General features: G+C 39.4%; 2 protein-coding genes across 2 annotated transcripts in view; one reads left to right on the forward strand and one right to left on the reverse strand.

The window, feature by feature from the left end:
• LOC123670423 overlaps nt 1-12791 on the forward strand; it is a 28573-nt gene extending 15782 nt beyond the window's left edge. Inside the window, exons 12-22 of the mRNA XM_045603919.1 lie at nt 114-288; nt 621-1157; nt 2163-2297; nt 2340-2408; nt 2536-2604; nt 2732-2800; nt 2928-3060; nt 4424-4503; nt 4977-5109; nt 11949-12035; nt 12386-12791. Of these exons, the coding sequence (XP_045459875.1) occupies nt 114-288; nt 621-1157; nt 2163-2297; nt 2340-2408; nt 2536-2604; nt 2732-2800; nt 2928-3060; nt 4424-4503; nt 4977-5109; nt 11949-12035; nt 12386-12680 (1782 nt within the window). The 3' untranslated portion in view covers nt 12681-12791. The remainder of the gene's footprint in view (nt 1-113; nt 289-620; nt 1158-2162; nt 2298-2339; nt 2409-2535; nt 2605-2731; nt 2801-2927; nt 3061-4423; nt 4504-4976; nt 5110-11948; nt 12036-12385) is intronic.
• Nucleotides 12792-15811: 3020 nt separating this feature from the next.
• Nucleotides 15812-22699, reverse strand: LOC123670292. Its single transcript, XM_045603799.1, has 9 exons — nt 22643-22699; nt 21584-21749; nt 20747-20855; nt 20176-20347; nt 19409-19577; nt 18636-18765; nt 17579-17679; nt 17107-17208; nt 15812-16757 (listed from the first exon to the last, which is right to left on the reverse strand). The coding sequence occupies exons 3-9, from the start codon at nt 20850-20852 to the stop codon at nt 16620-16622; spliced, it is 918 nt and encodes a 305-aa protein (XP_045459755.1). The 5' UTR covers nt 20853-20855; nt 21584-21749; nt 22643-22699; the 3' UTR covers nt 15812-16619.
• Nucleotides 22700-22902: the final 203 nt, after the last annotated feature.

Raw genomic sequence — 22902 nt, forward strand, 5'->3', positions numbered from 1 at the left:
CGAAAGTGTACTATGGCAAAATAAATGATTTCTTTTCATTTTTTAGCTGATGTAGTAAAATATTAAAATATGTTGGAAGAAAGATTTATATATATCGTTAATTTTCCCAACAGGTATGGGATGTATCCGAAGGTCAACCTATAGCTATATTCGATGGTCACACCCTAGCTACGTTCACTGCTTGCTGGAGTCCGTACCCTAACATGCCAACAACGGTGATGTCCGGTGGAGCCGACTGTTGCTTGAGAATGTGGAAATATGAAAAGTACCCGGCTAATGTTTATTTAGGTATGTAATAAATGTAACAATTGAATATTTGTTTCTTTTAAAAATTAAATTGTAATTAAACTCGTTAGAGTTTTTCACTGTGTGAATTTCTTCATTGAAAAAGGTGTTATAAATCTGCATAAATTTGAAGATGTCATTTTTTCATGACAATAGAATGTATTAATAATAAATAAAATATAGTAAATTAATTAATATTAATATCTGCGTTAACATGATTGTGACAATTCTGTTAATTTAAGTTTGTATTAAAATAATGTTGTCATATAAAAAATTGACTAATCAACGTAGTGTGGTGTAAGTCATATTGAATGATATTTGACATTTGATTATAGAAAACCATAAGAATGATGCTCCAGCTAAGAAAGAAAAGAAGAAAAAGGAGAAAAAGGAAAAGAAAATAGATGAAATCAATACCGACGGTGACACCGACACGGACGGTCAAGTCGCTACGAATTTAGATCAAAATGTAAAAATAAAAGGACCCAAGAAATTCCTTTTACCGATAGTACAAAATCAAATATCACCTTGTACAATAGAAAGTGTTCGAATAATGGCACAGAAGTATTTGCAACCAACTAATGAAAAAGAGGTTGGAAAAACCGGTAGAGATACAGATGAAAATATGGAGGTTGATTCAGGTGCAGTCGATTCAGCTGCAGTCGATTCAGGTGCAGTCGATTCAGGTGCAATCGATTCAGGTGCAGTTGATTCAGCTGCAGTCGATTCAGCTGCAGTCGATTCAGGTGCAGTCGATTCGTCTGCAGTCGATTCATCTGCAGTCGATTCAGGTCCAGTTGTTTCAGGAGTAGTCCATTTCACAAAAATGTTCGGTACCACAAATGATCTCAACGAATTGTTGGATTTAGAGTGTAAGTATTTTATATTTGTTTAACATTTCTGTTTAAGTTATGCTTATTATATGATTGATACTATGTATTTACATTTTTGGACATTGATAAGCTAGAAATGATGATAATATAGTGGCCGATAGTAATAAAGTGTGATAGTAATTGTTTCCTTGCAAACGAAAAAAAAACCGACTTCAGTTATAGCGACAAGATGAAAAAACAAGTAAATATGCATTATGAGATTACTCAAAAAATATTAGTCAGATCTTAATCAAATTTAAATGTACCATACGTGACGAGCACCAGCTTTCGATTAAAAAAGAATCATCAAAGTTGGTACAAATAAAAAAATATTTAAAATCAAAATGAAATAAATACATATTATACATTTTATTGAAATAGGGATTTGTCATTCCTCCTTCTGTTTATACTGCGATTATTACTATTATATCAAAAAAAAAATCGATATTCTTTATTAAATGAATATACATAATATTACCTATTTGATTGAGCAATACTACAGTTTATATTATATAATGGTAAAAAACGTAGGAGGTAAAAAACAATCTCGGTACCAATTTCAATTGGTTTCAATTTTTATACTCTCAATACCGACGGTGACAGTCTCAAAATGGTTTTATCGAAAGATAGATTTTATTTTTTTTGTTAAAAATATTATTTTTTGTAAGACATTCAGCCAAATGTGATGGTAGTAGATTTATTAATCTAGGGACTATGTAAGAGGCAGTTCTTATTTTTTTTTATGCGTGTTATATAATTCTTAATTTTTAACTGCGTGTATTAATTTTGATATATCTTTAATCGGAAGCCAGTGCTTTTCTTGTGGATGCATTTAAATTTGATCGAGATCTGACAGGTAGTTTTTAAAATCTGATAATGCATATTTAGTTCATTGTATTATCGACTACCAACGTTGAATTATTTGTCGATGTCAATTGAAGATGCGTTTTGTTTGTGAGGAAACATTTTTGGTCGAGTTATGTAAAAGTGTCGCTGTGTCCGCAGTGCACGCGCACCTGGCGCACGAGCGCCTGGAGCCGGCCGCGCTGCTGGGCGTGCTGCGCGGGCACGTGGACGCCGTGGTGCGCCGCGCCGCCGAGCGGGACGCGCTGTGCCCCTTCATCGTGAGCCTCGCGCCCTGCGTGTCCTTCAAGTGAGTCCTCCTACACGGTGCGTCCGCAGTGCACGAGCGCCTGGAGCCGGCCGCGCTGCTGGGCGTGCTGCGCGGGCACGTGGACGCGTGTCCTTCAAGTGAGTCCTCCTACACGGTGCGTCCGCAGTGCACGAGCGCCTGGAGCCGGCCGCGCTGCTGGGCGTGCTGCGCGGGCACGTGGACGCGTGTCCTTCAAGTGAGTCCTCCTACACGGTGCGTCCGCAGTGCACGAGCGCCTGGAGCCGGCCGCGCTGCTGGGCGTGCTGCGCGGGCACGTGGACGCGTGTCCTTCAAGTGAGTCCTCCTACACGGTGCGTCCGCAGTGCACGAGCGCCTGGAGCCGGCCGCGCTGCTGGGCGTGCTGCGCGGGCACGTGGACGCGTGTCCTTCAAGTGAGTCCTCCTACACGGTGCGTCCGCAGTGCACGAGCGCCTGGAGCCGGCCGCGCTGCTGGGCGTGCTGCGCGGGCACGTGGACGCGTGTCCTTCAAGTGAGTCCTCCTACACGGTGCGTCCGCAGTGCACGAGCGCCTGGAGCCGGCCGCGCTGCTGGGCGTGCTGCGCGGGCACGTGGACGCGTGTCCTTCAAGTGAGTCCTCCTACACGGTGCGTCCGCAGTGCACGAGCGCCTGGAGCCGGCCGCGCTGCTGGGCGTGCTGCGCGGGCACGTGGACGCCGTGGTGCGCCGCGCCGCCGAGCGGGACGCGCTGTGCCCCTTCATCGTGAGCCTCGCGCCCTGCGTGTCCTTCAAGTGAGTCCTCCTACACGGTGCGTCCGCAGTGCACGAGCGCCTGGAGCCGGCCGCGCTGCTGGGCGTGCTGCGCGGGCACGTGGACGCGTGTCCTTCAAGTGAGTCCTCCTACACGGTGCGTCCGCAGTGCACGAGCGCCTGGAGCCGGCCGCGCTGCTGGGCGTGCTGCGCGGGCACGTGGACGCGTGTCCTTCAAGTGAGTCCTCCTACACGGTGCGTCCGCAGTGCACGAGCGCCTGGAGCCGGCCGCGCTGCTGGGCGTGCTGCGCGGGCACGTGGACGCGTGTCCTTCAAGTGAGTCCTCCTACACGGTGCGTCCGCAGTGCACGAGCGCCTGGAGCCGGCCGCGCTGCTGGGCGTGCTGCGCGGGCACGTGGACGCGTGTCCTTCAAGTGAGTCCTCCTACACGGTGCGTCCGCAGTGCACGAGCGCCTGGAGCCGGCCGCGCTGCTGGGCGTGCTGCGCGGGCACGTGGACGCGTGTCCTTCAAGTGAGTCCTCCTACACGGTGCGTCCGCAGTGCACGAGCGCCTGGAGCCGGCCGCGCTGCTGGGCGTGCTGCGCGGGCACGTGGACGCGTGTCCTTCAAGTGAGTCCTCCTACACGGTGCGTCCGCAGTGCACGAGCGCCTGGAGCCGGCCGCGCTGCTGGGCGTGCTGCGCGGGCACGTGGACGCGTGTCCTTCAAGTGAGTCCTCCTACACGGTGCGTCCGCAGTGCACGAGCGCCTGGAGCCGGCCGCGCTGCTGGGCGTGCTGCGCGGGCACGGATGCGTGTCCTTCAAGTGAGCACCGCGAATATCCTGCTCATATCACGTGACGACCGTTCTGGTGTCACGGTGCGGGTTCCATTCCCGCCGGTCGTCGTTAGTTCTTGTGGGGGATCTCCCCGCCGAGCCTCGGAGAGCACGTTAAACTGTCGGCCCCGGTTGATATCATGTACACCCGATAGCGTTTGTTACACATACATAGTAGGGAATATATCTGCCAATCCGCGGTGGAGCAGCGTGGTGGATTGATACTACATGGGGAAAGAGCCCTATGCCCAGCAGTAGGATATTACAGGCTAAAGCGATAATTTTACTATTGGAAAAAATCGCCTATAGCCTTCCTCAAGGACAAAAAAAAGTAGTTCATGAGATTTTAGGTATCAAACGATGTAATTTTTTTTTCCAATTTGTCCCTCGATTTCACCACCACATAAATTTACTTTTCTAATTTTTTATTATTTAATTAGCTTCACAGAGACAATGACTTTATTATATTTATTGAAAATGTAAAATACGACTGATATTTTTTTTTATAGATGTACCTAGCATTTATTGAGTAAGATATTCGTTATTAATTGTTAATACTCTGTTTTTAGGTATTGGAAGTCTGTAACTCAACTGTATTTGGCTCAAATCGATAGATTGGTTGCAAAACACCAACAGAACAAATTAATTGGTGAGTACAAAATATTTAAAAATCGTTATATATACAATTCTAGTTGGGTTTGCTAGCAAACAAAAAAAACCGACTTCAATTACATCGACAAGCAATACAACGTAAGTAGACGAAAAACTACGACTTTCGAACGTCCCGCTCGATTTCTTTGGGATGCGATCATCAGATCTTGGTTTCCTCATCAGAGTACCTCCCTTGGGATATCTCCTTTCCAACAAAAAAAGAATTATATATATATAATTCTTTCTTCTTCTAGCACTAAAACTAGCTTCCTCAATAAATAATAATTTCTAAAAGCAGACTAATTAATTTTTTGAACATGTATAAAAAAATCTTCCCCTTGTCATGTTTCGTAATGCTAAGCTTAACCCTCTTAATCCCTTGCCCCCATATGCACGTACATACATTTCGGCGATAAATTTTTTGTACTTTTTTATTTCATTATTTTTTTTTATATTGTTGCATTTTTTTAGAAAACAAGCAATACGGAGGTCACATTTACCGTAAAGTGGCGCACCAACTTAGTATTCACGATGTGTTAGGAGCCGTCTCAACACTTACCACTGCTAAGCATTTCAAAGAAGCATATGTACTCGCTAAAGCCAGGTAAATATTAAATATTTTTATATTTCATTACCGAATTTTCTAACGAAAAGCCGGACTTCCGTTAGTACAACTTAGATATTAACTTAGATATTAGATAGTTGAATAAATTTTCAATTGAATATGCATTATTAAGGACAAGCGTCCCGCTCCGGCTTCGCGCGGGTGGAATGCTGATACTAAATACTATCTACAACAAAAGATACGTTTGAAACCTCTAAAGTTATCAGTGTTTCTTTACCATATTATGCATGTATTCTACATATAAACTTTCCTCTTGAATCACTCTATCTATTAATAACTGTGTTTGCAGGCAAATGATGAAAAACCGACTTCAATTATATCGACAAGTAATAATACAACGTAGGTAGACGAAAAAATAGTCAAGTAAATACGCATTATCAAAGATTACTCCAAAAGTTGTAATCAGATCTCGATGAAATTTAAATGTGATAACATGATTAACATCGGTTTCCGATTAAATTAAAAATCATCAAAATCGGTACACCCAGTAAAAAGTTAAGCGGATTTTCGAGAGTTTCCCTCGATTTCTCTGGGATCCCATTATCAGATCCTGGTTTCCTTATCATGGTACCAAAAAAGGGATATCTCCTTTCCAACAAAAAAAGAATTATCAAATTCGGTTCATAAACGACGGAGTTATCCCCGAACATACATTAAAATATATATATATTACCTAATTCGACCATATATATATATATATATATATATATATATATATATATATATATATACGGTCGAATTGAGTAACCTCTTTTTTTTAAGTCTGTTAAAAAAAGCCTCATCAAAATCCGTTGCGTAGTTTTAAAGATATAAAGGATACATAGGGGCAGACAACGGTAAACGACTTTGTTTTATACTATGTAGTAATAACTCAAAAAGTACTAGTGAAATCTCGACTAAATTTAATTGGGACCACACGATAAGCACCAGCTTTTGATTAAAAAAAGAATAATCAAAATCGATATACCCAGTAAAAACTTCAGGTAAAACATGAAAAAAAAATGCAGTCTAATTTAGCATTTACTTTTTTGAAGTCGGTTAAATATTTAATAATTGATATTATTGATTCATAATTGTTTATTATTTCAATTTGGCTTAGTAAGAAAATAATTTTTATATACAATAGTTTGACAACACTTAGGCGTTCATTATTTTTAAAATTGTGTTGTGTTTTATGAAATGTTTAGGTTTTATGATCTATTTTATAAAATTAATTTTATATGTAATTTATACATTAGGGGCAGTCAGGGGGTCAATGGAAATAAAAATAATGTCGAAACGAATGTTTTGATTTAATAAATAAGATTTATAGGTATAAACTTGCATACTATATGACGTCACACTAGGTAGGGGGTCTCTTAAATGTCTAATCTGTGACAAGGAAAGGATAGAGGTCCAAAAATCGTGAAATTAGTGAGACGTGTAAAGAAGGATTTATCGTGCTTTAAACAATTTATTGCAAGTTCGGACTAGATACAAACAGTAACATTAGATACAAGATAGTAACAACGCAACAAGGTACATTAACGTATCAACTAAATTAAACGAAACAATCACATGCGCTCTGGACGACGGCGCGGGACCCACTGTATCTATGCGCCGTGCACCGCCTCGCGCGGTGCCGCGCCGCACGCGCCGCTACCCTTACCCCTCTCTAGCCGCCGCGCTCGGGCGGCTGCGTAGCAACTGCGCGCGATCGCCGCGTTACTACCAGGTCCGCGCGTTACATCCTCCCCCTCTAACCCAGACGTTACGCCCTCGAAGTCGGGTTAGCCTTTCGCGGTCTTCCCCTCCTACGCTTTTCTCGAACCGGAGTTTGGATGCGACCAACGAACGGGGTTAACAACGAGACGTGATACTTACCCAAGGAAACACCATCGCTAATGCGCTCCAACACATAAGTCGTAGCACTTACGACCTCTCGGACACGGTACGGTCCATCACGACGGGGTATAAATTTAGGCGTTTGCCCTCTACTAGCGTCGTTGGAGCCTTGGGTTTTCAAAAGTACGTAATCGCCAACCTTATAATCTGGCGCAGGCCGACGGTTTTCATCGGCGTACTTTTTCTGAGTTGCCTGGGCCTTCTCATGGACGTCTCTCGCGTCCATCAACACGACGGGCAACTTCTTAAGGAATGGCGTTATTGACGCGACCACATTCTCATTCTCGACGATTGTCCGCATATCGGATACCACGTCGGCAGGCGCGCGCATCTCGCGCCCGAAATTCAAGTACGCGGGTGTGTGACCCGTACTTACTGTAAGTGTGGAATTCATAGCGAAACGAATCGCTGCCAAGTGTGCATCCCAGGTATTATGATCTTTACCCACCAGAATAGCCAACTGCGGCTTAAGGTCCCGGTTCTTGCGCTCAACAGGGTTGGACTGTGGGTGGTAATACGACGTTAGCGCTTGCTTTATGCCTAGGACGTGACAGGTTTGTTGCATTACCTCGCTGACAAACTGCACTCCATTATCACTAACGAGCCTTCTAGGCACCCCGTAACGCAGGAACACTTCATTAACCAGGATCCTAGCACACTCTTCGCTGGTGGCGGCCGCTAGAGCAAACAATTCTACCCACCTGGTGCACGTATCCTCTACCACGAGGACCCACTTGTTGCCGGCTTCAGTCTCTGGCAACGGACCGAATAAATCAATCGCGACAACTTCAAATCTACGCGACGTGGCAGGCACCTGCAGCAGACCGGCAGGCTTCCGCGTGTCCGCCTTGTACCGCTGACAGGCCGCGCAATTTTTAATATATTGGGCCACGTAGGACCTCATTCCAGGCCAATAATACTTACCGACGATGTGCTGCAGCGTCCTCTCCACGCCAAAATGACCAGCCGTAGGGGCGTCGTGGTACTCGGCTAGCACGGTCTCGCGCTCATGCTTCGGCACCACTAAGCAAGCATCGTCGTTATCTTCATTTTCTGGGCCATAACGGTATAACACACCGTCGGCCAGCACATATCCCTTATCTGCCCACGCTCTCCCCCTAAAGGGATCGTCGGACTCCATAGCCTCAACGATCTTACGTAGCTCATCGTCTTTAATTTGGTTCTCTCGAACATCCTTGGGGCTGCGAGAGGGCAGATCAACAGCTGCTGTGAAACATAAGTCACAATCGACGCCTCCAGTACACGCGGGGCGCGATAACGTATCTGCAATTACATTAGACTTACCTGGAGTATACTCTATTTTCAGGTTGTACTCTTGGAGACTCAGAGCCCACCTGGCCAGTCGACCACTTGGTGACTTCAAGCTCATGAGCCACCTAAGCGGTTGGTGATCGGACCTAACTACTACTTCTGCTCCATCAATATACCCACGGAACTTGGAAACAGCCCACACGACGGCTAGAGCTTCGCGTTCAGTCGTGCTGTAATTCCGTTCCGCCGCTGTGAGGAGGCGACTCGCGTATTCCACGGGACGTTCGTCGACGCCCTCCCCCTGGAGTAGAGCTGCTCCGAGAGCATAGCCACTGCTGTCAGTCCTGAGAACGAACGGCTTCGACTCATCAGCCTGACGCAGTATCGGCGCTGACACAAGAAGAGACTTAATAGTCTCAAAAGCGCTTTGCTGCTCGGGGCCCCACTTCCACACACTCGTCTTCTTCAACAAAGACGTAAGCGGCTTGCTAACTTCGGCATAATTCGGAATGAAGCGCCTGAACCAGCTCGATGTCTGCAGGAAACACTTCAGATGCTTCATATTTTGAGGGGCTGGCATATTAGCTATAGCAGCCGTCTTATCTGGGTCTACATGTATACCACCTGGTACGATGACGTGACCAAGAAACCTCACTGAGTCTCTTGCAAAATGGCTCTTCTCGCGATTCACTCGTAGGTTGAACATGGCGAGGCGGTCAAACACGGCCTCCAGGTCTGCGAGATGCTTCTCGAAGGTCTCGGATAACACTAGCAAATCATCTAAATATGCAACCAAAGTTATACCTGGCAAGTTGGATTTAAACCGATCGATCAGCCGCTGGAAAGTTGCACCTGAGTTGCGGAGACCCATGGGCATGCGCTTGAATCTAAAGGTGCCCAGTGGAGTCGTAAACGCAGTCATATCTCTATGATCGGGATCGACACTCACCTGAAAGTAGCCAGATTTTAAATCTAGCGAGGTCATGAACTTGGAGGTTTTCGCAGCGTGGAGAATGTCTTCTATCCTGGGGAGCGGGTAGCGATCAGCTTCTGTAACCGCGTTAAGCTTGCGGTAGTCGATACAGAGCCTGAAGCCACCACTCTTCTTCTTCACCAGAACGACATTAGAGGCCCACGGGGACTCACACTCCTCTATGACGTCGGCGCTGATCAGGTCTCGCAGCTCTTTCTCCAAAGCTTCCTTCTTGGAAGGCGACAGCCTATATGGTGGTGAAGCGATTGGTTCTTGGTTTTCACTCACCTTGATCCTGTGCGTGGCGAAGTCGGTAGGAGGCCCTTCGGTAGCGAACCGGTCCGTCCTACGACATAAGAATGCATTGAGGGCGTCCCTGTGCTCTGGCGGCAGCTTCGTCCCCTCATCCTCACGCAAGGTCACATTGGAGATGTCCGCTCGCAGCAGATCTGCGCTATTCAAAACAAAAGATCGAACAAATGGAAACACGAAATCGGGATTGTCCGAAAAATACCACGACTCTTGGGCTAAGTCTAGTACTAAGCCAGCTTCGCTAATGAAACTTCGTCCTAAAAGAGTTCGGGTGTTTTCACCGGGGAACACCACAAACTCGGTTGCTACTTTTTTACCTTCTAAGGTCACGGGCACCGTAGCGGTCAACACTGCCTTCAGCTGTCGAGAGCCGTCCGCAAGCCCAATGGTGCGTTCTGACTCACGAAATTGTACCCCGCTCGAACGTAAAATGTCGTATAACATGGGACTAGCAATATTACACGTGGCCCCAGTATCGACTATCGCCACGCCTTCCTTATTTGCGACGACAACCGACACCATCGGATGTGACCCCTTAGTCACACTCGTCGCGCACAGCGCGCGGTCTACGTCGGCGTCGGCTGCGGCGCCGACGACGATATTAAAATCCGAAGACTTCGTAGGTACATTTTTATTGAGGCATGTCTCACATCTAGATCTCACTACGCCCGGTTGGCCGCATCCATAGCAACGTATCGGATTATTATTATTTTTACTTACACTAATATTCGAACTTACAGTATTCGGTTTACCTTTTTTATTCTGTAAATTACGACAATTATCAACAATATGTCCATAAAATTTACAATATGAACAACGAACGCGCTTATCGCGATTAGAATTCTCGTTCGAGTTAGGAGTGAGTTTCGCTCCGGTAGTAACGCTCGGACCGGTGGTAAGGGTAACGCTGCGATCGATCGTACGATTCGACTTCGGTTCGAAATATGGCGCGCTCGCGCCGGAAACGGAGTAGGTACCATCCGACAATACATGGACCTCCGCTACCGTGTCTTCGACACTCCTAACCTTATCTATAAATAAATCTACAGTCTCACCAACATCGTCTCTATGTAAACGCTTTCTTACACGTCGATGCAATAGTCCGTATAATATATCTATCTGCATACACACAGGCACTACGTAAGGCAACTTTGCTAATAACGACCGCACTTTACACATAAACACTTCAGCTCGCTCGGAGTCTTTTTGTTCTTCGGCGAAGATTTCACGTAAAATCTTGTAAGCCGGCCGCGGTGTCCCGTACATGGAACGCAGGCGCGCCACGGCGTCCGTCCAGGAGATGGCACCGGTGCGAGCTCCGCGCCACCACACGGCGGCATCACCCACCAGCAGCATCGGGAGGCCGCGCAGCGCGTGCTCGTCGCTCACGTTGTTGCACTCCTTGTAGATAGTTACGGCGTCTAAAAATGCTTCCAGTACTTCTGCGTCACGTGAACTTCCATCAAACCTCGCCGTACACTTGCCGAAGTTGCCGCATCCGGCGGCAGCGGCTGCGCCAGCGGCACCGGCGCCGACAGGCGGGAGGTTGTTTGATGGGGAAGCTGCAGAGTTCCAGGGGCTGTTGCAGGGCAATGACCTCAGGGTTTCAGCCAGAGTCCTGTTGGTTTCCGCTTGCATTCTGGCGAAGGACTGCATGACATTCGCCAAGAGCCTCTCGGTGTCCACACTCGTAGATGCGCCGGCAGTGCCAGGGGCAGCGGGGGCGGGGGCGCCACGGGCGCGCGGCTCCGCCGTGGTGTCGTCGTAGACATCAGGGTCGCTTGCGTCGTCGCTAAACGGGTCGCCAGCTTGCCGATGCTCATCGGCAGCGCGCGTGGACCTCGTTTTCGGCATGGCGGTAAGTGAGTAGGTATTTACTTCTCGTTTAGCTTGTTGTTCGTTATAGATCTGTATCTAGTCGCTGTGTTCGTCGCGTGTTTTCGCGGCAAAACACAAGTAGGTATAGATCGCGTCATGTGAAAAGAACGCGTTCGAGTTCGAGGCCACTATAGTTGGGCGCCACTGTAAAGAAGGATTTATCGTGCTTTAAACAATTTAATGCAAGTTCGGACTAGATACAAACAGTAACATTAGATACAAGATAGTAACAACGCAACAAGGTACATTAACGTATCAACTAAATTAAACGAAACAATCACATGCGCTCTGGACGACGGCGCGGGACCCACTGTATCTATGCGCCGTGCACCGCCTCGCGCGGTGCCGCGCCGCACGCGCCGCTACCCTTACCCCTCTCTAGCCGCCGCGCTCGGGCGGCTGCGTAGCAACTGCGCGCGATCGCCGCGTTACTACCAGGTCCGCGCGTTACAGACGTAATTTATGAGTTATAAATAGTATCAAATTTTGTGTGTTTCAGACATATGGATAGTATAGCGGAAGATATATTGTCGCAGTGGACAGCGGATGCCACACTCACAGGAAATCTAACTTTGGCAGCTGTTTGGTAATTTAATTTGAAAATAATATTAATAACGACTACAAGCTTTTTTGTCTAACTACAAAAAATTTGGTATCACGCTCGAGTTCACGAGATTAGCAATAAATAAAGCAAACAATATATTCGTAGTATAAACTAAATGTTTCGATTAGCTTTGTGGTATTTGCACTACATCTCATTTCTAGTTAGATGTTTAGTAGCCTGATTTTGTAATAAATTAGCTATTCCCCGTGGTTTGAAAAAAAAAAAACGTATATATATACACACCTTATACATTTATTATTATTACTTTATTAAAATAAACTCTAGCTTTATAATATTAATATTGCTTTCTAAATAATATTATAAATTTTTAGCAACTTGGCAATGGGAGATGTCTACAAAGCGTCTTTGATTTTGGCTAAATCAAAGGAGCAAGAATGTCTGGCTTTAGCCGCGGAGTTAGCGAAAGTTGCAGGACAGCCCACATTCGCTCATCACATTGAAGATAAAATAACTAAAATTGAAACTCCACAAAATGAAACCGAAGATAAAATAACTAAAATTGAAACTCCACAAAATGAAACTGAAGCTTTACAGCCACTGCCATCGAAAGCCGAAGTAATGTTAAAAGAGGCAGAAACAAATGGCAGTGGAAATAATAAAGAGTGATTTTTTTAGTTCCTACTGTGACGATTTTTGTCACTTTTTTAATATTTATATTACCAAATACTTCATTTTATTGTGTTTTAATAAAACTTGCTTTACTTGTGGATCAAGTAATGTTTAGTTTACAATTTACATTACTAAGTTTTTTCGTACATTTCACATCAATACTTAAACTTGTAGTTTAAAAATTGATGTTACTTGTATTTAAACGCACTATGCGTTTTTTTATGTATTTTTATTTTTAAGATAATGCCAGACTGAACCTCATAGTTATAATTTTATTAAGCTTAATTTTTTTAAAATAAATATTTTTAACTTCATATTTTTGTTTCATTTTTTTCTTTTATCGTCAACGTGTCCTGAATCTGGACGTAACGTGTCGCACATGCTAATACTTCGTTAGGAAAAGGCATATATATTCAATTCCCATTTCCGAAAAGTTTCATATTACGTCATGGTCAGAAATATGGCAAAGTAGGGTAGTTTACACTTTACAACGTATAAAAAGTTAAGTGTCTGTTTCACCGGTTGCTGTTAAAGCTATCTGACATTATTATGACTCTATCTAACAATAACTTATTACGTACTTGATTTTCACCATCGATTTTCAATTGATTTACGGGATATTTTTATTAGTTACTGTGACTAAAAATTCTAGCTTATTAATTGAAGTAAAACAGATCTTAATGACTTATTTTACATGCTGCTGTTAAAGTGGATTTGTAACTTTTGTACAGCACAAACTTTGATCAACAAGCGGTGAAACAGCTTTTTTTTCTTTTATTGTATCTTCCTTAGATGTTTATATGATGCTTTATTAGATGTATGAGTATTATCAGATGTATTAAATAACATCACAACTAACAGTTTCTGTAGGTTTTGATACATCACAAATATATAAAATAATATTTAATTATGTTACATGACCACATGTTACAAACCTAATGTCAAATTAAAACTAATCGAGGACTAGCTAATTTTGCTGTGAATGACGTTTGAGCAAACTCAAATTGATTTGACAGCCGTTTTAAATCTAACAGCCGATTAGTAGACCTATATTTTGACAAACGTTTCAGAAACCGGGCGTGCCTAAGCTTTGTCAAAGTCATCTTTTACTTTTGAGATTTTGTACGATAGAATACTCTGCTTCCTGTCAGTACAATATGTCTTTGATGATAATATGTTGAGGTGTGCAAGAAATGTGATAAAATATACTTCATTTATAAAATACAAATTAGAACAAATAAACATATGTATGATCGATGTTTTTTTTTAAAGAGTTACTTTTTAGTTTTATGCTGATTCTTCTCAGCAGAATCTATTTACCGAAAATTCCGGTGGTAGGTTCGGCTTAACCGTAAAGCTATAATTAATAATAAAAAATTGTTTGTCAGTAAAGTCGGTTAACGGACTATAGTTTTACGTGATAACGTCATAGAGACACTGGACAATATGGATGAAAATTTGCCTAGCTCTGGCGTCACGTGAGAAGATATGTGTCACGAGCCAACGATTGGGCCGATCGTGCCTATTGCGTGTTCCGCGCTCTCACTTGCACGCTCAGGCTCAGGCGGAACGTGACACTTTCGTGCGTGCAGACGGTGTTCATCGATTTATAAGACGTTATCACGTCAAAATATACTATGTAAATATCGTGTTGTAAGTAATTGAAATAAACCATTTTGTATTAAATATATAATCTCTTTTTACTTTAATTTGTACCCCTGACACAAAAAGAAAGGGTATTTTAGGCTAGGTGTTTTTGGTCTTTTGTGATTGATGAAAAAGTGTTTTTATGTTTAAAAGCTGATATCATTGTTTACTTTAAAACGAGTGTGACCTAAAATTTGAAGCACTTATATACATTTGTATATTTATTCTGGTTTCGCTAAATGCTAATTAAAAGGTAGGAGATGAAGAAACCCTGGATTGCTTACTAGGAATCCTATCAAGTTTGGGCTCATTTAATTGAACCTTCAAGATCTTACTAGTAAACCCATACGTACATATTTGTTTCTTGTTAAAAAAGTAGGTTTAGTGTAAAAATTGCTACTGAATATTACATGAATAATATTCATACCTACGTAAATGACCACCTACGTAATGTTGCGAGGCTGTTCAAAAATTTCGATTTAATTTTTTTTTCTTATGTTTACGCGAATGTCACTCATTATAATGAAACAACTTTTTCGGTTTTTATCGCGATTTATTAGATTTTCTATATGTCCGGCGTTTCGGACACTACAGCAACCATGGTCAAGGGAGGACAATTTAATTTTTTTTATTCAATTTTAATACCTATTGCTAACACCATTATAAGTTCAGTCGAAATATGGTCAATATTCAACACATAGCTCAAACGGAATATTATCACTATTTCCTGATAGTTTATCTTGAACCTAGGGCTTGTTTAACCTTAAGTACCTGGGTGACCGAGCTTAGCTCGGTATTTTTTAGTAAATTGTTTTTTGGAAATCATATTTAAATACGAATTACATATTTATAAAATATGAATAATATTTTTCGATTTTACTCACAATAATAATAAACTAGACATGGGGATTTGAACCTTGGTCCTCTCAGTCTTTTCCAACCGGTCGATTTCCCACCTGAGATAATACAACTTTATTATTATAGCCATTTTTTTATTGCGTAAAAACAGCGATAAAACATTTTCTAAAAATGAATCTTTGCTAGATGGATTGGGTGGCCCCGAAACCTCCTATAAATAAATTTCATGTAATTCGTTGGAGCCGTTTCCGAGATTCAGAATATAGATATACAAGAATTGGTCGTTTAAAGATATTAGATTAAGTAAGACTTTGGATCCACAGATTTCTAGTAAAAGGATTATAATTCATAAACTCCTTTTATATGTTGAAAATAATCATTGTTAACTTTCGACGGACTCCGTCATAAATCAGATCGATATATCAGAAATTGGTAAAACAGGCCCTCGTGTTTTTATAGAGTTTAGACATTTTTCATACACTTTCGAAAACAGTAAAAATTATAGTTTTTATGAAAATGCTTTAGTTTCGTCATATTTAACTATATTTCTTATAAATTCAGGTTTAAAGCGGTCAATTTTCAATTAGAAATATATGGGAGTTCATAAATAAAACCAATTTCAGTTTAATATCAATCATTCTTGTTATTCACTCGGCGCAGGCACCATCCATATAACACAAATTATAATAATATTCTTAATAATAGAAATTGTCAAAAAAAAAAAAATGCAAGTGCTCTATCTTATTTTGGCATAGCTTTGTGCAAAATTATGATAAAATAGTTAAAATATTACAATCACTGTTTCCGAACTGGAAAACAATATTTTTTTTAACATTCAAAGAAAAAGTTCAGTTCGGAATCGATTTTACATTAGTTATCTTAATAATTGTTGGACGTTTAAGCTTTGTAAGCTATACATTTATAAATCAAATATTATACAATTCCAAAAGCTTATATATAATTAATATTATTTAGGCACCAGTTCTAAGTACGTTTTAATATATTACACAGCTGTATTACAAATGGCACAAGTCTGGATAAAAATAGATTTTATTTGTAACGTTGTTCATGAGCAATTGAAACAATCCAGTTATAAACAATATTCTTTTATATTTGTAATTGTTTATAGACTTGTATATTTTTTAAAAGTAGTTTTTATTAAACAATCATTCAATAGCCATTTAATTTTACAAGTAATAAATGCTTATGGAATGTCGTCATAGCATTTCAGTCTTATACATTGAGGATTTAATAATTCGTAAAGAAATCAAATAATTCACGCATTTATAAAAACAAATATAAAATTGACGAAATAAAAGATCGTTTTCAGTTATTGAAAAAAATGTTAAAATTGTTAAAACAAAAAAATCCAGCTTCTTGCTATTATAATAAAATTTAAGTAGTATTGAGTATTCATTAATATCAATCGGTTCAACTGATCATGGGCTCTTCATTCTCTCTGTTAGAGTCGGCCAATGACTTGCCACGTTTTTTACATATTGTCACCAATTTTGCGTTTATTTTCTTTAGTTTTTGATTTTCTTTCATAACGTCCGTCAATTGTTGGTTCTGTAATTTACATACATAATTTTATTATTAGTTACTATAACTTTTTCCAAGCAACTTCTTATAACGATTTAAATACAATTGTTTATAGTTATAATTCAAGTTTTAGACGTATCAAAATGAAACCTACATCAAATTTTAAGTTCATCGAAAATAGTAATTTTAAATTCATAAATGATGAAATTTTTCTTTGTATAAATTGTTTAAATGAAAAATATATTTAAGATTTTATTTAACAAACCAATTAATTATAAATTTATTTTAACATAAAAGTTATAAAATATACAAGATCAAATAGTAATATATATATAGGTAAATTCAAATAAGTTAATAAGGAATTTTATGGGTTTACCTGAATTATAGCGCTCCCTGTAGCCACATACAGTGGAGTCGCAGACACAGTCAATAGTTGATGTTCTAAGGCCGCCTTATGTTGGGACAGATTTTTCAAGGCCTATTCCAAAATGGAAAATGCAAATTAATATTAAAAACCATATTTATAACACATTTAAAACACAACAAAAAATTCGAGAGGATAAATGGCCATTTTCAGATTACATTCCAGTATTTGTTATTCAGAGATTCCCATGGAATAATAACAACAAAAATAATTGTTTGCAGACAAACGAAAAAAAAAACGACTTAAATTATTTCGACAAGTACAATACGGTCGAATTGAGTAATCTCCTCCTTTTTTGAAGTCGGTTAAAAATAAGGATCAATTTGTTATTTCAAAAAAGAAAATTAACTAAATTTTTTAAAATTAAAACAAACTAAGTCATTATTGCAAAATAAACCTACAAATTTTGTTAATTAATATTTACCGCTTTGAGATGTTTTATCTCCTTTTCATTTTTGTCACCCGTCACACACACGTCACACGGCGTTCTTAATGTGCTTTCATCCTTTTGCGAACTTAACAAATCTAAAAATTAACAAAAAGTAGAGTATAGTAAAACAAAATTACAAGAGCTTCAAAGAAAATAAAATAATAAAAATACCATTTCGATATCTATATTACAAACCTACAACTAAAATGTATAAATAAACTAAAATCGTGAACCTACGACAACTTTATATATATAATTCCTGTATTTTAATTAAAAAATTATCAGTAAATCTATGCGTTCAAATTTGTCCTTTATAAAACGTATCACGAAGCGCAACAATCGACGACCCAGCTTATTGGTTCTGCCAAAGACTAGGACAAAATTTGCCAAAAGGGACACATTCGAAGGAGCACAATTTTATAACAAATTACCATGTCTAATAAAAGATGTAAGCTCAATTAACGAATTTAAATCTCGGCTTTAGCAATATATTCTCAATAATACTTTACCATTTAAAATATTCGTTAACTGAGCACTAGGATTTATATGACGACGATATTTATGTTTTACTTTCATGTTGTTAGTATGTTGTTCTCATGTAGTGACATTGTCTATTTAAGAATCAAGTTCTTTAACCTTAACCTTATAGTACTTAATTCTGCCGTTATCAACATGATTGATTTAAAATACAACAGATAAAAATCAAAATAAATTTATCATTTAAGATTAATAGATTAAGGACGTAATATACATGCTAAATGCTTTAAGTTCTATTAGTACCGGAAATATCATACTTGTATTTCGCCCTTTATGTAAATAATAGGGAAATACCACTTCTTAATTTAGTTATGCACGTTTAAACCTAGTGTGCAAATAATAAACTATTTTGCGATAGGTAATGGATGAAATATTAGCTTAAACAATGCAAAAAAAGAAGGAACAAAAAAAAAATACTCAATGGAGTGATTTAACAGTTAAGTATATTAAAATATGTTGTTGTAAATAGGTTGTTTATGTCAAATTTTATTCATAATAAAAGTATATACATTACCTTCATTTGTCTCAGTGGAAGCGTCCGTCAGTACGGCGGGTGAGCAACGGTTTTTGTCATGGAGAGTTTGTCTCTTCTTACGTACAGATTGCGTTACGTTACTTGAATCTTGGTACTCTTGTAATTTTTCCTGCGGAAATATTGTTGAGATTAAAAACCTTAAATCTCATTAAATCATAATAAGATTTGATATCAGTTATTTATTATTCAGAGTAAGTTATTCACAAAAAATCAATGAAATTATTATGTCGCAAGCTGTATCAAATAAGCACTGGATTACTTTTGCGATCTTATTAATTTCATGGTACTATTTAAGTAGGAGAGTTAGTTTAAATAATAATAAAAAAAACCATAGTAGCAAATCAACTAACAATTTAAAAATTGCTACAGTTTAACTTTAGGTATATTACAAATTTAGTTAATGTACCCTGTGTGATTGTTTGGTTTGAATTGAAAAATTATTTAGGCTATATAATATCACGCTACAATCAATAGGTGGTGAGTATTAATAAGAAATGTAACAAAAACTGAGAAAAAAAAAATTCTTTTTTGAGAGCTTAAAATACTTTAGTACGTTTTTTCCTCAAATTAACCGCAGGAAATCGCAGGACACGGCTAGTCTTAAGTAAAGAAACACAATTTAGCCTCTAACAACCCACTGCAGTAGTAGAAGGATCGGAGCTTAACCCACTACATTGCTCCACTGTGGGTCCGAGGATAGTAATTAGTAAAGGAAGAAAAGAGAGCTATTATGGTTATTGCAGTTACTGTACCTCTAATAGTGCTTTCGCTTCCTTTAACTTGCGGCACTGTTCATCTCTCTCTCTCAAGTACTCCGCACAAGTCTCACACTCTTCATCGAGTTCCTTGTATTTCTCTTTCAACTCCTCTAATTCTCGTTTACATGTGTGTAGCTCGGCTTTCGTCGTTTCCAACTCTTTGCTGTAACAATATCAAGGCGGTAAGATGTGGCATTAAATAGTCTTGAGTTTATCCCTATGCTGATGAGACAGCGATTTGTTTGTTTACATAAAAAAAATACTCGAACTAGTGGTGGAAACTCATATAAAATATTGAAATATTTTAACCCAGTGGTGGAAACTCACTCATAATTAAATTAATTATAACTTTGAACATTTTTAAGGATCTGTTGTCTAAGACTTTCTATAATAATGAACAAAGAATGATATATGGGTGTGTGTAATGTTTTTTTAATTGATTTAATGTATTATATAGCTTTTATTATAACATAATTTAAAAAAAAATAGCATTCAGTATTCCTTCTCTATATATATAAGTATGCGAAATTTTATACTTCTCCATCTGCGCAATTTTTGTAAAATGGGGTACAAAGTTTTTGCTACAGATAATATAGATTATTATCTAGTCAAAGACGTCAAGATCAAAATGTCAGGTATCATTAGGAATAAATTAAAATATATAACTTTTAAACTCGTTTACTAGTCGACAATGCGATAATAATAGCTAGCAATAAAAAGATTGGTAGCAACATCAAAAAGTTCCTTGAATCACGTTATACCTGTCTTTAACTGTATTTTTCTCTAAAGCTTTTTGCATCTTGGCCATAGTTTTCTTCAAATCATGCTTCTTAAAACGTAATTCCTCGATAGTTTTCATTAACTTCTTATTTTTCTCTACTTCCGCGTCAAAGGACATTCTATCCACGACCACGGAATGGAGGTTTGTCCAATCTGTTTCAAACAATATGATAATACATTTAAAACAACAAGAATTTTAGCTCTTAAATTGTTATTTTTAGTTTGTTAATTCTTTGTCTATTTTATATACAAGCAGCTAGCATAGTTACCTAGTATACTAAGAGTATATAAAAAGTTATTTAAATCAATTTAAGAACACATTGTCCAAATACGATAATATGATTTACTTGATCACTGAAAAACACGTTTACAGATACACATAGCTTTCAGGAAATGGCAGGTAGGCAGTACACATATAGTTGGTATTTAAAAACATTTAAAATTATACTATCAACCAGTTGACATAAGATTTAATCAACAATGGACCATCCGAGTCCAATATACAATAAAATAATTTTAAAATTAAAGAAGATAACCAATTATTTGTATTACCTTCATCGGTGTTAACGGCTGCATTCAAAACATTTATTTTCGTGTTTGACATGCTGCTATAGTTTGGATTGCTACTCTTCAATTTTTCTTTTAAATCGGCGATCATATTCTAAAATTAAAACAAAACACGATTATATTTCACTCATTTAATAAACATACACAAAATATGTGGTAGGTGTACATATGTTTTTACTGTATATCAGGTACAAAGTTAGCCAGGTCAACACACGGTCGTCTGTTCGTATGGTAAGCAACTTAAAACTTATGTTATAGGTAACAGCCGAATGATATAGCTATTAGCTAATTCTCTTTTATAAATATACCTTGAAATATAACATATATAAATAAATAAATACAAATAATAAAGCCAGGGGGGAATCAAACCCACAGCCCCCAGAGCAGAAAGCGAGACCACTAGAAACTGCCAATGGGCTAGTCATTAATGTTATGGATATAAAACATCTAATCTGAATATATACGGATAAGATAGCTTGTATTTGTACAAATATTTACTGCCTGTTTGGATGTTTATCCTTGTGGGTCTCCCCACCGTGCCTCGGAAAGCACGTTAAGCCGTCGGTTTCGGTTGTTATCATGTACACCTGATAGCGATGTTACTCATAGTAGAGAATATATCCGCTAGCCCGCAGTGAACAGCGTGGTGGATTAGGCTCTGATCCTTCTCATACATGAATGCCTATGCTTAGTAGAGGCAGCATTATTATTACAGGCTGTATCGTACATCAGCTAGCTATTGCCTAAAACATAGGCATTAAGTATAGTCGCGCGTGTCTGTGTGTGTTAATCATAGTTATGTATATATTTATTGAACGTTACCTCCAGCGCTAGTTTATCTTTTTTCAACCGCAGACACTGCTCGTCTCTCTCCTTCAAGTACTCCGCACAAGTTTCACACTCCTCGTCCAGTTCCTTGTACCTTTCTTTTAATTCTTCCAACTCTTGCTGACAGCTGGACAGTTGTTTCTTGAGCTGAGTTACTTCACTGGAATTATTTATAATTTACATGAGTTATGTATCAATTTAATTAGATTCATTTTAATCAAAATTTCGTTAATCTCATCTATACTAATATTATAATGCTGACGAGTTTGTTCGAACGGGCTTATCTCAAAAACTACTGATCCGAATTGAGAAATTCTTTATTGGATAGCCCACTTACCGATGAAGGGGCTATACAATATTTTAGTACGGTTTCTTTTTTTTAATTAAGGCGAGTGAAACCGCAGGGACACAGCTTGTTACTAATCTATGTGATCTATCAATTAACGATTAGCCCGTTGGTGCAGTTTGTAGTGACCCTGCATGCTGCTCCTGGGGTTGTGGGTTCGATTCCCACCCCGAGTCTGGGTGTAATATATATTTATTTATATATTACACCCATACATATCTATTATTTATATGTAACTTTGTTAGCTTAAGATTTTGGTTTATAAGCGTTACATGCTGTATGTTTCCAAACATAATAAATATTATTTTTAATCTTAACAGGTTTTTATGACGCCGCGTTGGCGCAACGGTTACAGCCATGGATTGTACCTGTTGCGCTGGCGGTTGCGGGTTCGATCCCCGCACATGACAAACATTTGTATTGGGCATACAAGTGTTTGCCGTGGTCTGGGTGTTAGTGCAGTCTTTGTGGGTCTACCCACCGAGCCTCGGAGAGCACGTTAAGCCGTCGGTCCTGGTTGTTATCATGTACACCTGATAGCGATCGTTACTCATAGTAGGGAATATATCCGCCAACCCGCATTGGAGCAGCGTGGTGGATTAAGCTCTGATCCTTCTCCATGGGGAAAGAGGCCTATGCCCAGTAGTGGGATATTACAGGCTAAAGCGTAGATTTTTTATACGATATAAATAGTAATAAAAATGTACCTTTCTATGCTGTTGTTCTGTGAAGATTCGCAGGAATGCTCTGAAATATAAAAATTAAAAGGTTTCACACAAGCGCCCTCAGATGCATGTTATTCCTGTGATTGATTACGGAATCACATAGGTACACAGCAAAATTATAAACGCCCAAACCACTAAAAACACTATTTATATGGCGAACATAAATATTTGTCATGTGCGGGAATTGAACCCCCAACCGCTGTCGTATTGTAAATATGAACAACTAAAGTCAAATTATAGTC

The sequence above is a fragment of the Melitaea cinxia genome, chromosome 4, assembly GCF_905220565.1.
Source record: "Melitaea cinxia chromosome 4, ilMelCinx1.1, whole genome shotgun sequence".
Taxonomy (NCBI): domain Eukaryota; kingdom Metazoa; phylum Arthropoda; class Insecta; order Lepidoptera; family Nymphalidae; genus Melitaea; species Melitaea cinxia.

Bases quoted from the DNA above. Each gene is read 5' to 3' on its own strand.
- LOC123670292 (XM_045603799.1), bottom strand. From the start codon at position 20,852: ATGATCGCCGATTTAAAAGAAAAATTGAAGAGTAGCAATCCAAACTAT. The intron at 19,578-20,175 runs GTATAACGTGAT...ATATTGTTACAG, and splicing joins AAAAATACAGTTAAAGACAG to CAAAGAGTTGGAAACGACGA. The intron at 18,766-19,408 runs GTACAGTAACTG...ATATTTCCGCAG, and splicing joins AAGCGAAAGCACTATTAGAG to GAAAAATTACAAGAGTACCA.